Below are 25,394 nucleotides of genomic sequence, written 5' to 3'. Positions count from 1 at the left end.
AAAAAACATAAACAATTAAACAAATTAAACAAATTCAGCAAATAGGAACAAAAAGAGAATCAAATATGAGGTATTAAACAGGAACAATTAAACAAATTCAACAAATGTTTATTAAAAAAAAATTCAACAAACTCTCATCCAAACAAGAAAAGAAACAGGAACAGAGAGAATCAAGCATGAACAGAAATAGAAGTAGAAACAAAAGAATTAAACAAACTCACATCAAATTCAATGGGGATGGCGCAGCGACGGGATGCCAGCGAAAGAGACGGCGATGACAAACGCGAGTGAATGAGCGAAGGGAATGGTGATGGAGGAGCGGCGTGGCATTCTGTGAGTAGTGGAGCACATCAGGATTATGATAAGTGACGGCGGACGACCACGCGACGGATGCCAAGCGGAGGAAACGCAGCGACAAGGGAGCTCAGCAAAGAACTTAGGACAAGGTATGAGTGTGGTACAATGTGAAGGAGTATTTTGGAATTTAAAAAAAATTAAAGTCTCTTTAATTAGGTTTTTAATTCGTTTTTTAATAGAATTGTTTGTTATTTTAAATTGTCATGATAAAGATTAAATTGAAAATAAAATTATAGTATAAGAACTTAATTAAAAAGAAAGAAAGCATAAGAATTTAATTAAAAATTTAATAAAATTATAAAAATTAACAAAGTAATTAAACCAAAAAATAAATTAAAAGACAACCGTGTTTGAAAATGAGATTAGCTTACTTAATACTTTGACTAAATCTGACTTTAGTGTGTAAATCCCTTTGTATTATTGTATATTCTTTCAAAGTATAATATCAGAAATTTAAAAATAAAAATTGAATTAAATCATATTTATAACTTCAACAATAACAAAAAGATTATGTTAAGTAATCAATAATTTTTTTAAATAACATAAACAACCATCAATTAAATTAAAACATATTACACCTCTAATTATTTGTCTAAATCTTAATATTAGAATAACTATTTGCACACTTAATAAAATAAGAGTAATGCTAGGGAACCAAAAGGATATTAGTCAAAAATCAGCTAAATACGTTTGGGTGAATCCAAAATCTCTACAAGTTAATATATATGGATGTTTCTTCTACTAAGTATCAGAATGTTTTTTTTCATACTAAATAGATGTTCTTTTATATATTTTTCAAATTTTTTTGTATATCTTTATTTTTTTTAAAATTTTATAATTTTTTTTAAATTTTATAGATATTTAATTATTTTTGTTAAAATATAACTGGATATTTCTTTTGTTAAGTATTAGGATATTTTTTTCATATTAAATAAATATTTTTTATATTTTTTTGTATTAGGGGATTGCATTATTGCCTCTGATATCTGGTTGCACCATGTGGCAGGGTGTACGGCAGCTTTGGTAACACATTTGGTTCATAAAAGGGAAACGGTTCTTGTCGACCGTGGCAAATTCGACGAGCCAGATGTCGGTGATAGAAAAAGAGTGGATCGCGGTGAGAAGACAGAGAGGGCCTGACGGTGAGAGAGAGAGGTCTATATGTGATTGTTGGAGGTGGGTAAGTTAATGTGAGAAAGAATAAGAAGGTTTTTATAAGTTTTAATTATGTTTACCTAATCAATTTTAAATTTTTTAAATTTTAAAATTTTAAAATTAATTAATTATTAATATAAATTAATGTGGTTTTGTTTAGTTTTTGACTGATAACTTTTTGGTTCTATATATTTTTCCATAAAATAAACATCTAATATATCTATTGTTGATATTATTTAGTATTTTCATTTGTATACTTATACTATTCCATAACTAAATTTTCAATGGAAATATCTCATACTCAACAAGTAACACAATGAGTGAGTGAGTGACAAGACATGTAGATTTCCATGTCGAGCACCTTATCACCGGAAACACCACCAATACACACATTCCTCATCTTCCCCACACTTATGCAAAACCCAACTACATAACAGAATTCCCAAAAAAAAAAGGAAAAACAAAGAAGTGAGGATCAATGGAGAGGAATCTTATTATCATACCCAATAGACCAAGTGGACTTTCACTCCCTTCGTATCATTACAGTTCCACCCAGTTCGAGTTCCACAGAAAAACAAGGTTCCATGCAAGTTCCAACCTTGTTTCTGTCACAAAAGACTCACACCCAAAATCAATTGAAGCCCAATTGAACCAGCTATGCATCAATGGTCCCTTAACTGATGCTGTAGCAATTCTTGACTCACTGGCTCGGCAAGGTTCCAAGGTGAGACCGATCACGTACGTTAACCTTCTACAGTCCTGCATTGACAGGGATTGCATATGGGTGGGTAGGGAATTGCATGCTAGGATAGGAATTGTGACAAATTTGGACCCTTTTGTGGAGACCAAGCTGGTGAGCATGTATGCGAAATGTGGGTTTTTGGAGGAGGCACGTAAGGTGTTCGATGAAATGCGTGAGAGGAACTTGTTCACTTGGTCTGCTATGATTGGTGCGTGCTTGAGAGAGTGTGATTGGGAGGAAGTTGTGGGGCTGTTCTATGACATGCTGCAAGATGGGTTCTTGCCGGATGAGTTTCTGATACCAAAGATTCTACAGGCATGTGGGAAGTGTAGGGATTTCGAGACTGTGAGGCTGATACATTCGATTGTGATCCGGCATGGGATGCAGTGCGCTCTGCGAGTGAGCAATTCAATTCTTGCCGTGTATGCAAAGTGTGGGGAGATGAGTTATGCAAAGAAGTTCTTCGAGAGTTTGGACAAGAGGAACAGCGTGACCTGGAATGCAATCATAACAGGGTGTTGCCAGAATGGTGAGATTGAGCAAGCTAGGAAATATTTTAATGCAATGCAGGAAGAAGGGGTTGAACCTTGTTTGCTAACTTGGAACATAATGATTGCCAGTTATATTCAGTTAGGACATTGTGATATTGCAAGGGATTTAATGAGGAGGATGGAAACTTTTGGGATTTCTCCTGATGTGTATACTTGGACTTCCATGATTTCTGGGTTTACTCAAAAGGGTTTTATACATCAAGCTTTTGATATATTGAGGGAGATGCTTTTATCAGGTGTGGAGCCCAATGGTATTACAATTGCCAGTGCTGTTTCGGCATGTGCATCTGTAAAATCACTATATGCAGGATCAGAAATCCATTCTCTTGCTATGAAGTTGGGTTTGGGTGATGATCTGGTAGTTGGTAATTCACTGATTGACATGTATTCCAAGTGTGGTAATCTGGAAGCTGCTCAGCGAGTTTTCGATATGATGTTAAAGAGAGATGTTTATTCTTGGAATTCAATTATTGGAGGATATTGCCAAGCTGGTTTCTGTGGCAAAGCCCATGATTTGTTTATGAAAATGCAGGAATCTGATTCACCTCCTAATGTTGTTACATGGAATATAATGATCACAGGATATATGCAAAATGATGATGAGGATCGGGCCTTGGATCTTTTACAAAGGATTGAGAAAGATGGGAAAGTTAAACGAAATGCAGCATCATGGAATGCGATAATTTCTGGATACCTGCAAAAAGGACTACTGGACAAGGGTTTGCAGATATTTCGGCAGATGCAGTCTTACCACACTTCTCCGAACACAGTTTCAATGCTAAGTATTCTTCCTGCTTGTGCAAATTTAGTGGCAGCAAACAAAGTGAAAGAAATCCACTGTTGTGCAGTGCGTAGAAATTTCATATCTGAAGCATATGTATCAAATATATTCATTGACACTTATGCTAAGTCAGGAAACATGATGTATGCAAGAAAAATATTTGATGGATTGTCATCAAAAGATATAATCAGTTGGAATACTCTGATTGCAGGTTATGTTTTACATGGCCAGTCAGAGTTTGCTCTTGATCTTTATGGTCAGATGAGGAGGGAAGGACTTGAACCGAGTAGAGGTACTTTTGCAAGTATTATCTTAGCTTATAGTGATGTTGGAATGTTAGATGAGGGGAAGCATACTTTCTCCAGCATCAGTGAAGCATATCAGATTAGGCCGAGTCTGGAGCATTATTATGCAATGGTCTATTTGCTTGGTCGTTCAGGTAAACTTGCTGAAGCACTGGAGTTTATCGAAAACATGCCCATTGAGCCTACTTCCACCATATGGGCTGCCTTGTTTGCTGCCAGCAGGTGTCACCGAAATTTTGGATTGGCTATCCTTGCCGGAGAACGCATGCTTGAGTTGGAACCTGGAAATAATTTAACTCAGCTTTTACTTTCTCAGGCATATTACCTATGTGGGAAGTCTTGGGAAGCCCCAAAACTTACAAGGTTGGAGAAAGAAAAGGCTGTAAAGATACCGCTTGGGCAGTGCTGGATTGAAAGGAAAAACATGGTTCATACTTTTGTAGTTGGTTATCAGTCTAAGACATACTTGGACAAGCTACGCTCTTGGCTAAAACGGGTAGCGGTAAATGTCAACGCTTCCATTTCTGGCAATTTGCCTTCCATTGAGGAAGAAGATGAGGAACATGGTAGCATTGTACATAGTGAAAAACTTGCATTTGCATTTGCTTTACTAGACTCTCATCATGAAGGACCTCAAGTTTTACGAATAGTAAAAAATTTGAGGATGTGTAGAGAATGCCATGACACTGCCAAGAATTTATCGTTGGCATATGGATGTGAAATATACTTAAGTGATTCAAATTGCTTACACCATTTTAAAGGTGGCTACTGTTCTTGTCAGGATTATTGGTAGAGGGAAAAGATGTGAGAGAGAATCTATTTTTTATGTGAATAGATTACATAAAAATTTATGAAATTCTATCATATGTATAGATGTTCTTGTATGTTGGTTTCTGAACAAATCTACTTTATGAAAATAAACCTTTAACACACAAGTTTTTGGCTTCGCTTTTTACATTGTTTACATATTAAACTGTATCCAACTCCATTTGGTTATTGTACAGGCAGATTAATATATTATGACACTTTCTGGATGGAAGATTTGAATGTTTGATAGATAGATTGTACAGACACGGCATATGGTTTATAGATATCCATTAGTTTGATAGACAGATTGTAAAACCTTTCTACTTTGAAGATATCCATTAGTTTGATGATATCCACTACGTAAAACTTTTGAAGCTTAGCCTTAAACCCATGGATAGCCTAATATGTCTACTTTGAATCAATCTAATCCTTAACTGATCAAGGCAGATGATTAATTAATCAGAGCCAACGTTTGGTTTACACAATGATGCTCTACACAAGAGTAATCATCAGCAGACACAAGTTATGTTTTCTACATTCAATCATAAAGGGCCACTTGAGTTGAGTTGTTCTTTTTAAATGGTTGTTTGATACTATGATAATTATAGTGACAAGAGCAACACCCCTTCTGGTTTTATTCTCAAATTGAGGAAGCACATTTGGACTTGGAGGCTTGGAGATGTTAGGAAGCTTGGCTACGATACGATAGGGTATTACCCCTACCTTTTTGTTCCCCTATTATTTTATAGAAATTTATTATATATTTTATAATTTGATTTTTGTTTTCTTTAAACTGCAGCAGATTATTCTCTTCCAATTTGGATCGAGGAAGAGTGCAAACTATGTTATATTTGATCTCTATGCTGACGGGAATATCCTCCTTACAGATGCTAACTTTATGGTCCTGACTCTCCTGAGATCTCACAGGTTAGTTCTTGTGCTCGTCATTAATATCATATTGTTCCTTCCCCACGATATGTATACTATGAACTATGAGGCATTAATTATTAGTACACAAAACAATGATAACAAATGCCTGTACTTTGTATTTTTTTTTTTTACTAGCTTAACTGTGATAGGAGTTTGTGATAAAAGAATGTGCTGAGACAGCAAATTGGAATAGTTATAGAGGATATGGAAACTGTTATAAGATGTTAATTTCTTACATAGCACATACGTAGGTTGTCAATTTTCTTGTGCTTTATTCTGAATGTTATGGAAGACCAGGCTTATGTCCTGGTTTCACAAGAATCTTCCAACTTCTATTTTCATTTTTCTTGGATTCACTTTTATTCATTAATCTTTTAATAATACAAGTTCCTCATGATCAACCTAGGAAAAATATTTTTGCAAAATAAAATATGCTATTCCAAAGTTCTCAAATTAAGTTTATAGTTTAGGTCCGAAATTCTGCTTATAAGTTGAGTTTTAGGATTCATATTTACGTAAGTTTCAAGACTTTAAGTGAACTCCTACGTTTGATAAATTTGTTCTGCATTTTGCATACTCTATTTGACACATGATTTGATTCTTCTCTTTCTTTTGTTTGATACTCTATAGGCCATAACATAAAGAACTTAGCATAAAATAAATTACTCTCTTGTTGGACGGACGAATCAATAACATTCTTCAAGATATCTGAAATAGCAAATATCAGAAAGTTATTTTACATGACAAAATCCATGTTTGGCACAAGTTTTCAGTTTTTAAGAGAAGGGACACTTACTATTATAAACCCAGACAAACTAATGAAAGTAAAATCTAGGTGGTACAAAGAAAAAAATTTTAAGACTCTGTGTAACTTTAATGAAAAATCTACATAGAAATTAAATAATCATAAATGGATAGGTAGCAATATGTCCTAAGTAGCCAATCAATGAAATCCCTCCATCTTGTACCATCTATTCTTTCTCCATTTGATTTCAACTCAAAATTTGATTTTTCTTTTTCTTTTTTTTTTCAGCAGATTCCAAGCAACAGTAAAAAGAAATTAGACAGCAAAAGGAAAATTTTGCTTTATGTTGGGATTGCAATTGCTAATTTAAAGTGATGCTACTACTATCTTAGGATAAAGTTAAAAATAAAGCATTATAATTTCTAAATTATAAACTTTCAGTTTCGGGTATGCATTTTTTTAGCTCTAGATGGATGGCATAGGGCTTGGAAATAGAAGAGGAGTTGGACAGTTAAAGATGCCGTTAACTTGTATGATGAAAGGGTTGCTTGTACTGATGATACTCCTTCATTGAAGAAAATTCAGATGGAAGTCTCATTGGTATGTTAGAATTTATATAAAACTCTTCATGTTCTTAGATTAAAATTTATCTCTATACTTGAATAATAGCTAATTGCTATCTAGATGATTTCTTAACTTTTCTTAGATTATGGTCTAACAGCAATTTTAGTTGGTTTTTTCACTCTCAACATATATTTTATATTAGTGACTGATTTTGGTGATTAATTTTAATATATACATAGTATAATCATTTCATCTTATTATAGTAAATATTTTGAAAACACCAAAAAAAATATTAGAATATAATAAAATAAATATTATTTAAATTACATTATTTAAAATTATTTTTAAATAAAAAATTATTAAAAATATAAATTTGAATCATTTTTTATATTAGTACTTTTTTAAATATTTTATTTTTAATATTATTTTAGAATATACTTTTTTACTAATTATGATTCTATTATTACTTACTGTCAATTTTTTCTCTCTTCCTCATCTACTGGTATACATTGTGCTTGTTTGGACGTTATTATTTTAATAAAAAAAGATCTTTTTTCAATTAAAAAAAAAGATATTTTTTAAGCGTGTTTGACAAATTTCTAGTAGTAAAAGTAAAAGCACTAGAAAAATAAAAAAAATCTTTTATTAGAAACTGTAATTTACATCTTTTTTTAAAATATTTTTTCCTTAAAAAAAAGATGTTTTTTATTTAATAAATAAACAAAAGGGTTAAGTACGATTTTGGTCTCTAGCATAGAGGCTGAAAATTTATTTCGTTCTCGACATTTTTTTCGCTATAAAATGGTCCCAAAAATTTCAGTTTATTTTAAAATTGTCCTTTTTACTAATTTTATTTTTTTATGACCAAATTACCCCTTATTAAAAAATTATAAAATAAAATAAATAAATAAAAAAAGAAAGAAAGGCCATGAGAGGGATAAAGAGAAGAGGGGAGGAAGGGAAGCCGCACCGCCGCCCTGCCGCCTATGATCCGCCACTGCTCTCTACACTAATGGCAAAAGAGGAGAGAGCAGAGGGAGAGAGAAAGAGAAGAGAGGAATGAATTATTTTATTTTATTGCAGCTTCTGCTCGATATGTTCAACCCATGTTGCAGATATCATGAACATTAGAAATATATAGAACACTCCATGATCTTGTCTGATTTTTTATTCTTTAGAGATCACAGATAAGTTTGTTCAAAATAGGGTACTGTCAAAAACAGTAAATGATGTTGTTTTTGGTGTTGCTATGATAGAAGCATACCCAAGCAGTGGGATTAATAGGATTTTTTTTTTGATAAATATTGTAAACTTGTTATTGACATTGTTAATTTAATTAAATATTTTATTTTTGTTAGAATTAATTTAAATATATGTATATTATGTACAAGTGATAATAATTGTTGGCAAAAATAATTTTAAAATTTATAAAAATATAGATTGTTATCTCTCATGTAGCAGTGAGTAGAACTAAGAAAAGTTTTAAAGTTTTAGGGGCAACAAAATGACAACTATAAGCAAATAATATGACAATTTTAAAATTAATTTTAGTGACCATACAAATCACTGAGAGTAATAGTCTCTAAAAGTTATAATTTTTTTTTTTGCAGCCACTAAAAGGAGTTTTATCGGTGAATGTTATAATGGTCACTAAAACCCTTTAGCCGTGAAGCATAAGCTAGCCAATATATAATTATCCGTAAAAGGTTGGGAGGTTTTAAGTCGTAATCTTTTAGGTATTAGAAAGTGATTGGGACTAAAGGGCACCAAAATGAAGTATTGATGATTGATTATGTGATATAGGAAAGGGGGTATCTGTAATAAAAGAAGTGAATAGTGATGTTGTAATCACTCAAGTTCTTGAACTTTAACAGGTTTCCATCAGTTTGGTCAATATTAATCATGAATGAAGGTACCAGATTCTTCTATTAATAATAAGCAGCATATTATGGCTGAAAAAAGTTTCACAACTAACATAAAGTGGGGTTGAATATGCAATTATCATACATAACAGAAACAGAGAAAGCTGTACCATTCCATTCACAGATGTGGTAGAATATGCAATTATCACGCTTTTTCAGTGGTAAATCTTTTCCTTTTCTCTCAATCATATGATTCTTAGTTTGGGGAATAATATTGTGGAAAGAAAATGTTTCCCCAGAAAAAATAAAAAAAAAAGTTCATTTGCAACTTTCTCTGATTGATTTCAAAGAGTGTGATTTCTATTGGGGGGGACCTGATTCCCTGCCTTTCAACCCCTTCCCTCCATGGTGGAACCAGAATAGCTTCTTCCACATAGATCCTCATCTATATTAATTTTCTAAACATAGTCCTGTCCCACAATCAGACACTTCCTGCGGCCATAAATTGATCTTGTTCCTTCCCGTTGCTACCCAAATAAACAATATCACTTCCATTGTGGTGTTTCCAAGCTCCATACTTTGTTATATTAGTTTCTTCTAACACAAGTAGAAGAAGATGGTAGTACATGCTTGAAGCATATGTTATCTCAAAGATTTTATTCAACAACTTTGTCTTTGCCACCTCTTGTTAACAACTTGGAATTACATGATGTTTTTGGGTGCAGAGTTTTGATGATTCGGTGAAGAAACCTGCATCACATGGGCCATGGGGAGGAAGCGGAGGATCACATTGGGATGATGGGGTGTACTCTGGTGTAAGGCAACTGGTGATAGCTCATGGGACAGGAATTGACTCCATTCAGATTGAATATGACAAAAAAGGGTCCTCTATCTGGTCACAGAAGCACGGTGGAAGTGGCGGCCACAAAACTGATAGGGTAAAGGTTTCATATCCTTAGCTAGTTAATCTTGTGATATAGTGTGTTAATTTCAACTTGTTTTTTACCATAAAAGAAAAGTTTAAATTTGATGCTGCAAAACGTTTTATACGTCTTTTAATCACATCCGTTCTTTTCGAACGACCATTCATGCAGTCAATGTTAAAAGTAGTTACTTTTGCTGACGTGGCACTACTTGGATACACGTATAAAACTATTTTACACTAACCTTTATACGGTTTTTATCCAATTACATCCATTCTTTTAGATGACCCATTCACGAGTTCGATGTAAAAAGTAGTTAGTTGATTTTGCTGACGTAACTTTACGTGATTGGATGCACGTGTAAAACTCTTTTACATTGACCCATTGTTACACTATTGTTGAATCATATTTGTTTTTTTAAATGATCATTCACGCGATTAATATAAAAGGTAATTATTTTGTTGTTGTTGTGTTACATAATTGGATGTATGCATAAAATTGCTTCGGTGCATCAAAATTATAATTTTCTTAAATTGAAAATATAATTTCTTTTCCGAAAAACACTGAACAGATTAACTTCGGACAAAAATCAAATTTCAAAACAAAAATCAAGTAGGAAAATCGTGTTCCTTTTTGTCTGGATTTATCTCTTCAAGCCAATTCAGAAACACAAGCACCTATAATTTGCCACATTGGGCAAAGGAAATTATGGTTGTATGGTTAAACTTAAGCATACTACTATCTACAAACTTGTCACAGGTGAAGCTTGATTACCCTGATGAGTTCTTAACTTCAGTTCATGGATATTATGGTAGCTTAAACCAATGGGGGCCAAACTTTGTTCGGTCACTAAGTTTCGTGAGTAACAAGAAAACTTATGGACCATTTGGTGTTGAACAAGGGACACACTTTTCAGTGTCAGCGAGTGGGACCAAGATTGTTGGGTTCCATGGCAAGTGTGATTGGTACCTAGATGCCATTGGAGTATATATGAAGCCCTTGAAGCAACCAAAGCCTTCCAAACTTCTTGTTCAGCCACAGAACCAGATTGCTAGTACTAATAATTTTGGTGGTTTTTCTGTGATACAAGGAAGTGTGGGTGAAACCTATGATATTGTTCTTGCTGTAAGGCAGAAGGACAATTTCGGTATGCTTCAGTCGAACAATGTCCCAAGGAAGATTTCTCACATCAAAGAATCCAAAAATACAGAACACAAAGTAAAGGTACAAGAGCCTGAGTCTCAAACTAATAATGTTCCTGGGAAAATTTCGCACATCAAAGAGTACAACAATATAGAACACAAAGAAAAGGTATGAGAGCATGAATCAATAATCTCTTTGGTGTTTTGGCTTCTGCACACAACTAAACCTTAGAAGTTAGAATATGTCTTTGTTTCAGACAGCACAATTGGAGAAGTTGCCTCCAAAGGTCGCAGGCGTGGTCAAATACAAGGCATGTGGTGGCACTGGTGGAATTCTTTTCGATGACGGATGCTATACTGGAATCAGGCAAATCAACTTGTCGCGTAACGTTGGAATTGTATGGATTAGAGTTTTGTATGATTATGAAGGAGAGTCCATTTGGGGATACAAACAAGGTGGGACAGGAGGATTCAAAACAGATAAGGTGAATGTCAAGTTTACATGCAAATCAAGCTTTATTTAGTAATATAGGGAAACCAGATTTGATTTGTTAAGTGATTCTTGTACATCATTTTGCAGATAGTATTTGATTTCCCTTATGAAGCGCTGACACATATATCTGGTTACTATGGACCTATGATGTACATGGGACCTATTGTTATAAAATCGCTTACTTTCCACACAAGTAAGAGGAAGTATGGTCCATTTGGGGATGAACAAGGAACTTATTTCACCACAAAGGAGAAAGAAGGTAAAGTGCTTGGCATTCATGGGAGAAAAGGTCTATTCCTAGATGCTATTGGTGTTCATGTAGCCGAAGGGAAAGTTATCATGCCAGCGGCAACACCTCCCAGAGAGATCACAGCTACCAAATTGATGCTAGCTAAACCAGGAGCAGCAGAAGAGGTATATATCCCTCATTCATTTACACAATAACTTTTTTTATAAATAACCTTTTTGAAGATATTCAATGCATTTAAGAATTTTGTTATCTATTTTTATTGCTTACCCCATTCAATTTTCCCCTTCTTTCCAAGGTTTCTTGTGGCGTAATCAAAGAACCAGCTCCATGTGGACCAGGCCCCTGGGGTGGAGATGGAGGTCGACCTTGGGACGATGGCGTCTTTTCGGCCATCAAGCAGATTTATCTGACAAAAGACAAAGAAGGCATTTGCTCTATTCAAATTGAATATGACAGAAATAAGCAATCTGTATGGTCTGTAAAGCATGGTGGCAATGGAGGAGACACCATGCACAGGGTATGTTTTGTAGCTTCCACTTTCTTCATGCATGTTTCACTACTTCCTTTCCTTTCCTTAGAACACTCCTCTTAATTGTGAAGATTAGATTTGATATTAGATTATGGGTTAGTTGCACTTTACCCTCCTTAACTTTACACCATGTACAAATCAATCCCTGAACTTCTCTAAATGTTTACAAATACCTTTGTTCACAAAATTATAAAAACTAAAAACACTAAAAGTGAAAACAGAAAATGAAAACTTAAACCAAACGCACCCTTAAGAGTCGGCTTGCACATTTCTAAAGTTTAGGGGGCTAAAGTGCACATGGTGTAAAATTTAGGAGTTGATCCTGAAATATGCTTTCAGTACAAAATGAACTTGATCATTCTTCTATTCTAATTGTGGTTGTAGATAAAACTGGAGTATCCACATGAAGTCCTTAGTTGTATATCTGGCTACTATGGATCAATCACTAAGGATGAGAAGCATATAATTATCAAATCACTGACTTTCACTACCAGCAGAGGGCAATATGGTCCATATGGTGAAGAAGTAGGGAAATTCTTCACCTCAACCACTACAGAGGGCAAGGTGGTTGGTCTTCATGGGAGGAGCAGCTTTTACTTGGATGCCATTGGGGTCCATATGCAACACTGGCTTGGACATCAAAAAGCTTCAAGGTCCTCACTCTTTAAGCTATTTTGATCATGTGTTCTTGAGAAATGATGCACTAATTTCGTATTTGGAGAAGTGTTTAAGGGGTTTCAATTTTTTTAGTAATAATAACACTTGAAGAATAATCATGTGATCAGATTTTAACATGATTATTTGAGTTCTGTGTATGTCTAATAATTTAGTATTTTATAAAAATATATAATGGGTATTAGAGACGGAAGTGAGCTAAGTTAAATTTGACCAAATTTAAGTTATGCTCACAAAAATTGAGTTTGGATTATTAACAATTTGACTTAATTTTAAAATTCAAGCTCAATTCACTAAAGGTCATAAGTTAGTGCAACGTGATCCTTTTAAATATTATGAATCCTATTCATAAATATTAACTACCTCTTTATACGGTCCAAAAGAATAAAAGATCACCCTACGAGATTATAAACTTTTGTCGATAACCAACTTGGATTGGTCGAGTAGTCAACTCACTTGTCCAATTAAGCAAGTGTTGGGAGTTTAAACCCCGTCTTGTGCATGCAGCAATCTATTAGCCAGTGATAGACCCTTAAATGGAGTTCAGATTTGCGACGGATTAGTTTTTAACCTGTCAGGTTAGGAGATACCGTTTGAGTAAACCAAAAAAATAAAAAAATAAAAAAATAAACTTTTGTCGATTAATTTGCTAAATGCTAACAAATCAAGTTCAAACAAATTCACTCCCTCATTTCCTACCTTGGTCAATATGTATAGAAGAAATTTTATATTTAGATATTTTGATACATCAAAAACCAAATTGAACTAGGCTACCATAATCATATTGTTACATATTGATAGACTATGACATCAAGTTGAGGCTTTAGAGAATTTCTTAAACGCTTTTTTTTATACAACTTTCAAATTATGTTATTAATGTCTAAGTTTAAACTAGGGATTAACATTTCAGTAAACCCTCTTTTTTCTCTCGATAAAAGTTGTCAAGGACAAATTGTCTTTGTTGGAAAAGACAATTTGGTTATCAATTTATAATGGTCAAACTGAAAATACTCAATAGACTAAAAAACTGATTTAAAAAATATATATAAAAAAATCAGGACTCTCAGGTTAATAATTAATGATATAATTATGATTTTAATACACTCGTAAAATACTTGACGCAATCTTTTTCTATAATTATTTATATAATCAATATAAAAGTAAATTATTTTTATTATGTAATATTACGTAATTAAAATATAAATATAAAATTATTTTACTATAATGAATTAACACTATTAAGACTTTAAGAGTATACACTCTTAGTTGATGATAAAAGGAGAGTAAAATTTAAATAGGAAACTACGAGGAGTCAATAGAATACTTATACAATATGTATAATAGAGATTTATGGAATATTAGACATATAATTATTAGTGTTACCTTTTTTTATTAGCTGAAACTTTTGGGATAAGTGGTATCATAACATAGTATTAAAGCGCTAGATCTAAAAGGTCAGGAATTCAATCTTTGGTGAACCCTAAAATCAATTTAATATTTTGAAAAGATGTTTATTATCTCTAGTGCTCGAATAATTATTTTAGATAATATATAAAATGTTCATTTTATAACTCAATAATCCATTACACATATTGTATAAATAATCAATTGTCTCCCTAGCGAGATCCAATTTAAATTTATCCAAACTAAACATATCGATTTTTCTTTCTTATTGTATTTGTATGCATCCAAATAATTTTTCTGGGGAGTACGTAGCAGTGACGTGCCAAAACCAGTCGGTCTAATGATGCCACCATTTGTTTCTTCGTTCAGATGTCATATTGATATTTGCATTACCTGCTAATAATTTTTCTTGTCCGTGGTGCCAAGTGCCAACATTTTTCAGCTATTCAACGACGTGAAATTTACAAATATAAGGCACACACAAAACAGGTCATGTTTCCAAATACTCTGGTAGAGGCAAGAGAGATTTTTTTATTATTATTTCTATATGTTTTCTTTTTTTTTTCTTTTTTGAAAAAAAAAACTTGATTATATAAAAAAAATTGCCCATGCTGATCCTCATATATGAGCTCAATTGCTTCAAAATATATATTTTCTTAAATCTCACACTTGAAACAATCGAAAATTTAAAAAAGACAACATATACAGAAAATGAATCCAATATAAGAAATTGAAACATATGTTGTTGGCTTCCTTTTAGTAACTCCATAGTGAAAATATTGGAAATACGAGTAGCAAAGGAATTAAAAAAAAAAAAAAGTAACAAATAAGAGTCAACACCCAATTCGATCCTTGTCCATTTTTACGAAATACAAAGCGATCCTTGTCCAAAAAAATTGAACATTTTGACCTTCAATTTTTTTATTTTAGGACAATACGATCCCTTCGTTAAAAAAATTATTTAAATAATAATAAAAATTAGTTTTGTGGGGGTTTTATTTGTATTTTGTGGGGGTTTTATTTGTATTTCATGGGGATTTTAAATCTTCACAAAATTATTTTCAATAATATAGCTAATTATTACTACTACTACCACTATCTTCTTCATCCTCATTATTATGGCTCATACTTCTATTATTTTTATTGATTTATCATCATCATTATCTCCTCTACCGTTATCATCACTAATACCAATATTATCAACATTAAGGTTCTTTTTTTTCATTTCTTATTCGATGTTATTTTTTTCTTTTAAAAAGTATTTGTACTACAATTACTATTTTTTTGTGGCTTCATTTTTATTGATAGTTTTTTTCACTTAACCACTATGGGTGAAAAAAATTTTCAAAAACAAACTTATTAATAGTATGTGGAGGTTTAAAACTCCCACAATACAAATAAAACTCCTACAAAATCAATTTTATTATTATTTAAATAATTTTTTTAACAAAGAGATCGTATTGTCTCAAAATAAAAAGATTGAGAGTCGAAGTGTCTTTTTATTTTAGATAGGAATTGCTTTGTCTTTCGTGAAAATGAACAAAGACTAAATTGGGTGTTTACTCTAACAAACGAAGCAAATGATATTTTAAAGGTTAATAGTTAGAAAAATAATTTGTTTTCTAAATTTATCTTTAAAAAATTATCAATTAAATTAATTATTTAAAAATTATAAATTAATTATTTTTATTTTTTAAATTTATCAATGGGTTAAATTAGTACTAATGTTTATATAATTGAAAAATCAGACTAAATTAATAGATTTTAATAAATATATTTGTTTAGCATTCAATTAAAAATGATATATGTCATGTATATTATCAGTTAATATATTTATCAATCGTTGATAAAAATTATTAAAAAGTAACAGAAAGATAAAAATAATTAATTTATAATTTTTAAAAAACTAATTTAATTGATAAAATAAATTTAAAAAATGATTTATTTTTCAAAAATTAATTTGATCATTGATATAAAATATACATTAAAATTAAATTATACATATATTTATATATAAATATAAATAAAAATTCACATGCACATAAAATAGCTGCATGTAAATTTTAAAAAAATAATTTTTAATATATACATAGTATTTTGATAAAAATAACCTCCAAATGAGTGAAAATTATAAATTTTTGACGAATTTGATTGATGTTAGAAGAAAACCTGAAAGATTTATTTTATTAAAAGAAAATTTGAAAGATTAATATAAAATTTAAGAAAAAGTATAGATAAATAATAAAAATATTAAATAATGTAAATAATAGAAATATCTGATATTTATTTTATTAGTGTACGGATGGTTATTTTAATATTAAAATTTAGAGGTTTAATTTAAAAGTATAATATATTTTTATTTGATTGGTGAATATTCATATTATTCAATAAAATCATTGTCTCCTATCATTCTTCAAAATTTAATTATTTAACCAAAATTTTTGTTTCACAAATAATAATGGATGCCTTGCGACGATGCTGTGTATCAATGTAAGCATCCTTTCTCGAAACAGCCCGCCAACCGCGCTCTCTCTCTCATCTCACAAAACAGAAGTCAAAGTCTGAAACCCCCCACTTTTCTGGAATTTCTTCGCTCTTCTTTCTCATTCTTCTTTAATTCTCTCCTCTCCCTCCCTCCCTTCTAACAAAATCACAAACCATGTCCGTATTCCGCAACCTCTCCAGAATTTCCCAATATTCATATTCGTCAAAACCCCACACACTTAACACAACAGTAACTAACCGTTTCCATGCACCTCTCTCCACCTTCCTCTCTCACTTCGCCACTGCCACCGCTACTAACACCGACACCAACTACCTTGCCCCTCATGTGGGCCTGGGCCCCACCAAGGCCCACGAGAAGGCCCGTGTGGTGGTTCTGGGCACTGGTTGGGCCGGTAGCAGGCTGATGAAGGGCCTTGACCCTAACATCTATGACATTGTTTGCGTGTCCCCGAGGAATCACATGGTGTTCACGCCTCTATTGGCGTCAACGTGCGTTGGAACGCTTGAATTCAGATCTGTTGCTGAACCCATTGCTAGGATCCAGCCCGCCATTTCCAGCGAGCCCGGTTCTTACTTCTTCCTTGCCAATTGTACTTCCATTGATACTGATCACCATGTGGTATGTGCAATTCCATGTTAATTGTTCATGATTATATTGTATATATGAGATATGAGATTAGTAACTTTTAGGATTTTGAGCTGGTTAATCATTTATAAATACAAAGTTTGTATTCGTACTTGGAAGAATAAATAATTTCTATGCCTTTATTATATTGAAAGTTTAAATATCACTATAATGGTAACCTTAACCAACTGGTTAAACGAGACCCCAATTTTTATCCAATAAAATTGCAAGTGAGGGAAACAAAACTGGTTCAGTTCAATATGTTCATGATTGTGTATTGGATTAAATTTTTTTCACTTACACGACCACTAAATTGTAGGAAACTGACAAATCATAGTGGATAACTATTATTATGATGGGTAATTGGGTAGTTATCTATGTGGATATTGCAACTTCGTTAGTCGATCATGCTTACAAAGTAATTCCTGTGTCAATATTAAGTTTCGAAACTTAATTTGTTATTCCCATTGATGTGGGTTCAAATTCCTCTAAAGACATTCAATCCTAGTTGGTAGGGAACTCTACATAGGGAGGTTCTCTAACGTTTATGGGTAGTTGGTGAGTCTTGATGGCTTTGAACTAGCTCAGTTCAGAGAGAGATAAATTTGATATGTGTAGACTGTAGAGCTCAGTAAATACCCCCTACCTCTGCTTGCTAGATCCTGATTTTCATTACAATAAAAGAAAAAGAAATTCTTGTGTTCATAAGTTCGATCTTGGGGGTGTGCATAGAAGTCAGTATGCCAGAGCCACCTTCTCAGTCAATTTAGCAAATTTAAGTTTGAGAGGATCTATTCTCAAGATTCATATGGATACATGGTGAGGAATACAAGAAAAGGAGGATGTTTGGAAGATCTCATTAGATCAATGATAAGTTCCCGAAGAATTTGAATTGTAATAGTTACTTTCTTAGTTGAATTTCCAATACTATTTTCTCACCGTTACTTCCCCTTCTCCTCAAACAAAAGGGTATGATGTTAGGTTAGTTGAAACACTGGTTCTAACAGTAAGGCCTACATTGATAGAATCTAATTTGTGGTTCTGAAGGTGCATTGCGAGACTGTAACTGAAGGAGAGGAAACATTAGACCCTTGGAAGTTTACAATTTCATATGACAAGCTAGTAATTGCATTAGGAGCACAACCCACTACTTTTGGAATTCATGGAGTCTATGAGCATGCAATTTTTCTTCGTGAAGTTTACCATGCACAGGAAATCCGTCGCAAGTTGCTCCTGAACTTAATGTTGTCAGATGTTCCAGGTTTACCATAATCTTACAATACTAGCCTTAAGACGAAGTCATTTGACATTTGACAAAAACAAAAAAAAAGGTTTGTATACATCACAAGTAATTTGCACTTGATTTGGATGCAGGGATTGGAAAAGAGGAAAAACAAAGGCTTTTGCATTGTGTAGTTGTGGGAGGTGGTCCGACTGGAGTTGAATTCAGTGGTGAACTCAGTGATTTCATCATGAGAGATGTCCGACAGAGATATACCCACGTGAAGGATTATATCCATGTTACTTTAATTGAGGTATGCTTATAGCATTAGATATGTGATATCACTGTTCTATGTATTTGGAGGTAATTGTTGATGTTAACCAAGTTATTTATGCTTTTAAAGGCAAATGAGATATTGTCTTCCTTTGATGACCGACTTAGGCGCTATGCTACCAAGCAGCTGACAAAGGTGAGCTCCTCTTTATTGTTTGAAAATGTTCTTGTTTATATTCAAAACTCTGATATTCCATTTCTTTCTAAGAGGGGGGAAAAAAACAAAAACAAAAAATCTGTGGTAGACTACCAAATGGCCTTTATAATTTGCTTCTAGCAGAGCATTTGGAATTTTTCACATAACAGATGGACCCATTAGATAAGTATGAATCAATATGCTGAAAATTGATTGGCATTTGACAGGCTAGATATCAAATTTTTCAGTATTAGTTTTATTGTCTCCTAATATAAAAGTTTCTCTCAGTCAGGGGTTCGTCTTGTTCGTGGCATTGTAAAAGATGTTCAAGAGAAGAAGATTATCCTTAATGATGGTACTGAGGTTCCATATGGGTTGCTTGTATGGTCTACTGGTGTTGGTCCATCACCTATTGTTCGCTCTTTGCATCTCCCTAAATCCCCTGGTGGAAGGTTTGTTCTTGTTAGTGGTTACGCCGCATTGTTGCATTATATATATTTAGTACCTTGACCCGTCATATCAGAAAGTAGGACAAGTTTGTCAAAGAAAAATTACTTTTCAAAATTATACAAGAACTAAGCCTTATCTTACTAGATGTAGTCGACTAAAAGATCAAATGACACTTAAGTGCCCTATCAGTGTTTAAACCATCTATGTCTAAATCTCTTCTACATTTTCCTTTAAAGTCTCTCTCTTAGCTATAACCTTTGATTATAGTATTATCCGAAGAGAATGTGTTATGAGCTTTGATTTTGGATGGGAAGGAAGGGGATTGAAGTCTCTTTGTTCTCAAAACCTTCCCTATCATCTCTTCCTCTCCAAAACTAACTTGGAAACATACCCTAAAGGAAATTCTGAAAATCTTTTCTCTTCCCAGGATTGGCATTGATGAGTGGCTCCGCGTTCCTTCAGTGCAAGATGTGTTTGCAATAGGTGACTGCAGTGGATTTGTAGAAAGTACTGGAAGACCTGTACTTCCAGCTTTAGCCCAAGTAAGTGATATTTGGCTCAATAGTGTCTTGCACATTTCATATCTTCCATTTATTTCTGTTGTGCTATTCCTTTATTTGTTCTCTTCCTAAAATTCCTTGGCAATTTGATGCATTCTCACCTAATTTCCTTAGGTAGCAGAAAGGCAAGGTAAATATTTAGCAGCCTTATTAAACAAAATAGGTAGAGCCAATGGAAGCCGCGCAAATAGCATCAAAGACATGGATTTCGGGGATCCATTTGTTTACAAGCACCTTGGAAGCATGGCTACCATTGGCAGTTACAAGGCTCTTGTAGACCTTAGACAGAGCAAGGTGTTCTTTTTTTTCCTTTTTCTTATTTATTTATTTACTTTAATCATTGTTGTTCCTTTTTCTTGTGCTCTAGAAACTTAAATGTAGTGCTTTTCAATTGTGTATTTTCTACAGGAAGCAAAAGGGTTATCTCTTGCAGGGTTTCTCAGTTGGTTTGTTTGGCGTTCTGCATATCTGACACGCGTTGTCAGTTGGAGGAACAGATTCTATGTAGCTATCAACTGGGCTACAACATTTGTGTTTGGTCGTGATATAAGCAGAATATAGAGATTTTTAAGGTAAGGTACTTCCAGCATGATTGGTAGTTGAGCCTCACCCTCTTCAGATACACTTGTAATGTTAGCAGGACCTTATTATGGTAATTTTCTCTATTGACTGCTTTGCAGGTTATTTTTAAAGCAATAAGGTGAATTTGAGTTTGGTGGAGATATCTCAAAAACCATGGAAAGTTTTGGAGGATGTACTAGGAAAGCGGGAAAGCCATTCAGTCTTGTGGATAGGAAGGAACTGTACTAATTCATAGAAATGTGGCTATTTAAGAGTCTAAGCAAATAGTGCACACGTCATGATTCAATTCTATAAATAATTCAACGTTTCATGTTTATAAACGGTACCAAATATATGATCAGTTGATCACAGTAATACTATCTGTCAATAGATAATTAGATTATTTCCGGTGAAAATGTTTCACTAGTTATTCTTGTGTCCCTCCCACTACAGTTGCACTTGGATAAGTGTTTAGCATCTCAAATGTTATGACATTTAATGAATTTGATAAAACCTGAATTAATCTACTTATTTTTTTTCAACATAGATTAATGTTTGCTTGAATTACCTAATAACTATTCACAGTAGCTGAAAATATAACAAGCTCTCAGAATGTCTCAATTTTAGAATGGATGTGCAAGTTGCACCAATAAGAAGCTTAAATTCCTGGACTCTTCTCAGCATTACTTGGTCATTTCAGTATAGAGTTCACATTCTAGTTTTTAAACAACTAAAGACATTGTAACATAATATTCCTATGGTATCTATACACCAACCTCTACTTTACAAAGCAGAGGCAGGTCCAGTTCCATCATTTGTGCTCTGTATTCTAATTTTTAACAAAATGTAGATGAGCTATGGCCACAATTCTGGCACACCATTTGCAAGTCTAGAATTAGCCATCTTTTTGGTAATCAGATTTTTCAACTCTATTTCTCCGGGAAACCTTCCTTCTTTCAGTTTGGAGAACACCTTCAAAAGAAACAAAGATTTAGAACAGGTTATGAAGAATTAAAAAGCATTGAAGGTGACACATGTTACCATCCAAAAGGATACATAGGGAGGCAAAGTTTGACCAAGAAGAACTTTTCTAATTGATGAGAATACATCCTTGTTTTCATAATTAATTTACCACTGTCCCATTTGTTAGGGGTTATACAAGTAAACCCTATAAGAATTAGAGGAAGCAACTTGAATAACCCAATCATTGATATCAAGAAATACCAATGAAACAAAACTTAGAAGAATAGTTCATCACCCTAAGGTATACCCCAGTACCCAACATCAATAATCACAAATTACAAAGTTGAAAATGATGGAACACAAGAATCCTAATAAAGAAAATATTATGTTGCAAAACGAAATGCCTGATAAGTTGAAAGTTCAACACAAGGTGGGAAACCTCCCCCAATTACTAGAGAGAGAAAATGCGAACAATCATAAAATAGATACTGCAAACTACGAAGGTTGCTATAAGCATTTCGCTGAATCACAATTATTGTGGCATAACTGACAGAAATGTTTTTTTTTTACAAGAGTTATTGATGGAAGATACTCCCCGATGGCCCCAACTCTAAATCTGCTAACTCTCCAGAAAATCATAACCTAGTTTTACATTGTCATACATAAAGTTATACAATCCAAATGCATTCAACAGAAGACACGGAGTTTCCATGAATAAAGAATGATAAGTTGCAAATTTTAGTACAAAAATATTGATAGGGCTAGCAAGATATAAGTTAGTAGCTATAAGTTTCCCAATGGGGACTCTCCTAACAGTGAAAATCATAATAAATAATATAATAAATATTAGAACTAGTCATAGTATTAGCCAATCGAATATGACTGACGTGTGCTAAAACAGTTAAAAGTCATGAGGAGAGTTGCATTTGCCACAGTGAATGATCAGAACTTCCTATAGTGAAGAAATACATAATAGAAGTTACGGGGAAAATAGATCATAAAAAGAAGTAAGGCACCAACCAGTTCACCATTGAAGTAAACTTCAAATGCCCCGGAGCTGTGTAAAAATGACTGCAGGGCGTTCCCAAGAAGCCAGGTACTTGCAACAGTTCCAAACTTATTTGCACGCAAGTTATAATACCAAGGAGGGGGTGCAACAAAACCCAACATTGGAAAAATCTGTTCTCCTGCTACTACGATCCCTATGACACCAATTTGAACAACTGGGACTACCTTGCTTAGCAGACGCTTTGGGAGAGGTGGGGGATAATTTGCAAGAATAAACTCAGTACCAGGAAAAGCAATCTCCAACATATTCTTCATAGCTACTGCTTTTCCCCTGCACAAAAACACAATGTCCCATTCATACCAATTACCCTATTCTAAGCACAACCATGTCTAACAAACAAAAGTAATGAACTAAATACTAAGGGTGAAAACTTAAAGGCATAAAAAGGAATGATATCTAGTAACTCCTGTTGGTGAGCTATTTTTATGCACACCTCCTCAATAGTATGTCACCACAAATAATCAAAAAGGAATTGGACTTCAATTTAAGAGATTCAAAATCAAGCAAGTGTGAAATGTGTAATAGATGGCCAGAAAAGATTGAAGATCTGGAGCTTGAAGTGTAATGAAGTTCAGTTAGCTTGGTTTTAGGCTTTTGAGTTTTGAGGGATATCAACATTACTATCCTATTGTGAAATATTTACGATGGAATTCTCTAAATATGGTAGAGAAAAAAGACTCAAAAGAGTCTAAGGTCCGGTCATTTTCCTTAAAATTTTGTAGTGTTTTACAACGAGTGCTCTAAGGAGCCAAAAGTGGAAAATCTTGTATAGAAAATTAAAATCTCTAAGTTTCCAACACATTAATTCTCTTCAAATTTTCTCCACTTTTGGCACCTTTGCCACTCTCTAGCAAAATACAAAATTTTACTAGAATTACAGAATATACCAACTAAAGTTTTGTTCCTTCTACCTGCTCTAATATGTTGATAAATTCAAGAACCTACAAACTAGAAATTCATCTCGAACCTATGATGCACAGACACTGACCCTGACCCTGACCCTGACCCTGACCCTGACCCTGACGGACACGGACACGGACACGGACACGGACACGGACACGGACACGGACACGGACACGGACACGGACACGGACACGGACACGGTTAAATAATAATATTATACCATATCTAAAATTATTTTAAGAATACATATTAAGAATAAGACCGGACACGCTGACACGTGATGAATATTTTTTACTGAGACACGGTTTGGACACAGCACACATGTCGGATGAGTATCGATGAGTGTCGTATCCGAAATGTGTCCCACACATAGACACAGCAACTCAGTGTCCGTGCTTCATTGTCTCGAACAAATAAGAAAAATTTTCCAATGACAACCTAATTCTCCAGAGATCACTATTTAGATGAACGGGCTCTCAGCAATGTTTTATATCGATAACATCTTCATACTGATACATAAACCCGAAATGAAAGAAAGAAAATAAATAAAAAATAAAAACACAAAGGCAAGATGCTTGAGATAATTAGTCAGAAAGCATTCCTAATTGCTAGCTAACTAAATTAGACAGATAGGAACTAATAAATAATAATAGCGATGGAAGCAACAGTAAGAAAATGAAAATTAGAAAACAAAAAAAAAATGAAAATGTAGAAAAATTGAGACAAGAACAATAAGGGAGAGTTTATAGACCTATAGGAGCAAGAGGAGCAGTAATTGATGGTGACGGTGTTGCCAAGTCCAACACCTCCAACAATAGTAGTCTCCGGTTTCTGAAATCATTGTATATTAGAAGCAATGAAGAGAATTGAGTTGAATTGACAGAATTGAAATAATAGATACCTCGGATGAGGACTCTACGGTTGCAGGGTCAATCGCTGGTCGGTGGTGGTGGTGGTGAGAGGGCTTCGAAGAGAGTGGCGGCGACGGCGGAGAAGAAATGAATAGGGATAAGAGGTCGGAACAGAAGAGGAAGAGTGGCAATCCCAGAAGCAGAAGCTGAGCGCGATCCATCGTTGAAAACTCGAAACGAAAGAGAGCAACGCCCTTCGCTCTTCGCTCTCTCAGTCTCGCACTCTGTTATTAGCTGAGATGGATTTAGGGTCCTTTGGAAACACTAAAAAGTTACCTTTTTTTCAATTTTTGACTTATAGAAAGTTATATTAATGTGTTTGGTACAATTTTTTAGATTAATTTTTAACTTTTCAAAAAGTTATTTAAGAGCTTTTGAAGAAGTTAAAAAATGTAATTTCTCCTATTTTCAAAAGCTATTTTATCACTCTTATTTAATGCACAACTTTAAAATAAGAACTTTTATAATAACTATCCAAACTCAAAATAACTTATTTAAAAGTTATTATTAATAAAAGTCCTTATATTTTAAGCTCCTTTTTCAAAGAACTTATTTAAAAAGTTTAGGCAAATTGGCCCTTAACCAAATTTATTCTTTTTATTGACTATTTAAATACTTAATGTGAAGAGTAATTTTTTCGTTAATGCACAATTTTTGAATTTGAATTCTCTGAAAAAAGTTAATTTTAGAAAATAAAGAATAATTTATTATTATTTATTTATAGGTAAAATTAAAAAAATATATAAAAAAAATATTTAACAATGAGAGATCTCATTTTATTCTTTAAAATAAAAATCTAAAATTAAAAAAATTTAAATTTAAAAAATTTAAATTTAAAATTTTTTATTTTATTGATACTTATGTTAAGCTTTTTTTAATTTTTTTTACGGTAAATTTATTGGCCTTTGTATGACACTTTTTTAATTTTAATATGATGCTAG

At 33.3% G+C, this 25,394-nt stretch overlaps 4 protein-coding genes across 6 annotated transcripts; 3 read left to right on the top strand and 1 right to left on the bottom strand.

Annotated features, from left to right (window-relative positions):
• Positions 1-1,814: 1,814 nt before the first annotated feature.
• Positions 1,815-6,957, top strand: LOC107458313 (pentatricopeptide repeat-containing protein At1g19720). 3 transcript variants are annotated; one of them, XM_052251969.1, is made up of 3 exons: positions 1,815-5,408; positions 5,498-5,625; positions 6,837-6,957. In XM_052251969.1, exon 1 carries the CDS (start codon positions 1,991-1,993, stop codon positions 4,682-4,684), a length of 2,694 nt encoding a protein of 897 aa, XP_052107929.1. In that variant the 5' UTR covers positions 1,815-1,990; the 3' UTR covers positions 4,685-5,408; positions 5,498-5,625; positions 6,837-6,957. The 3 variants fall into 3 exon arrangements, with proteins under 3 accessions (XP_052107929.1, XP_052107928.1, XP_015932004.1); XM_052251968.1 differs by lacking the exon at positions 6,837-6,957 and having other exon boundaries at positions 5,501-5,722; XM_016076518.3 differs by lacking the exon at positions 6,837-6,957 and having other exon boundaries at positions 5,498-5,722.
• LOC107458314 (jacalin-related lectin 3) lies at positions 6,760-12,951 on the top strand. Its single transcript, XM_052251970.1, has 7 exons — positions 6,760-6,973; positions 9,525-9,737; positions 10,482-11,033; positions 11,122-11,349; positions 11,445-11,771; positions 11,903-12,124; positions 12,521-12,951. Exons 1-7 carry the CDS (start codon positions 6,959-6,961, stop codon positions 12,812-12,814), a joined length of 1,851 nt encoding a protein of 616 aa, XP_052107930.1. The 5' UTR covers positions 6,760-6,958; the 3' UTR covers positions 12,815-12,951.
• Positions 12,952-16,705: 3,754 nt separating this feature from the next.
• LOC107458316 (internal alternative NAD(P)H-ubiquinone oxidoreductase A2, mitochondrial) lies at positions 16,706-21,145 on the top strand. Its single transcript, XM_016076521.3, has 9 exons — positions 16,706-17,339; positions 18,393-18,606; positions 18,720-18,880; positions 18,971-19,036; positions 19,325-19,488; positions 19,914-20,028; positions 20,161-20,340; positions 20,455-20,618; positions 20,727-21,145. Exons 1-8 carry the CDS (start codon positions 16,875-16,877, stop codon positions 20,605-20,607), a joined length of 1,518 nt encoding a protein of 505 aa, XP_015932007.1. The 5' UTR covers positions 16,706-16,874; the 3' UTR covers positions 20,608-20,618; positions 20,727-21,145.
• Positions 21,146-21,260: 115 nt separating this feature from the next.
• On the bottom strand, positions 21,261-24,695 carry LOC107458317 (selT-like protein). The gene is made up of 4 exons (XM_016076522.3): positions 24,444-24,695; positions 24,294-24,373; positions 22,591-22,909; positions 21,261-21,579 (listed from the first exon to the last, which is right to left on the bottom strand). The coding sequence occupies exons 1-4, from the start codon at positions 24,612-24,614 to the stop codon at positions 21,463-21,465; spliced, it is 687 nt and encodes a 228-aa protein (XP_015932008.1). The 5' UTR covers positions 24,615-24,695; the 3' UTR covers positions 21,261-21,462.
• Positions 24,696-25,394: the final 699 nt, after the last annotated feature.

This window comes from Arachis duranensis, chromosome 7 (assembly GCF_000817695.3).
Source record: "Arachis duranensis cultivar V14167 chromosome 7, aradu.V14167.gnm2.J7QH, whole genome shotgun sequence".
Taxonomy (NCBI): Eukaryota; Viridiplantae; Streptophyta; class Magnoliopsida; order Fabales; family Fabaceae; genus Arachis; species Arachis duranensis.
The sequence above is the reverse complement of the archived record's forward strand: the minus strand, read 5'-3'. Positions and strand labels throughout refer to the sequence as shown.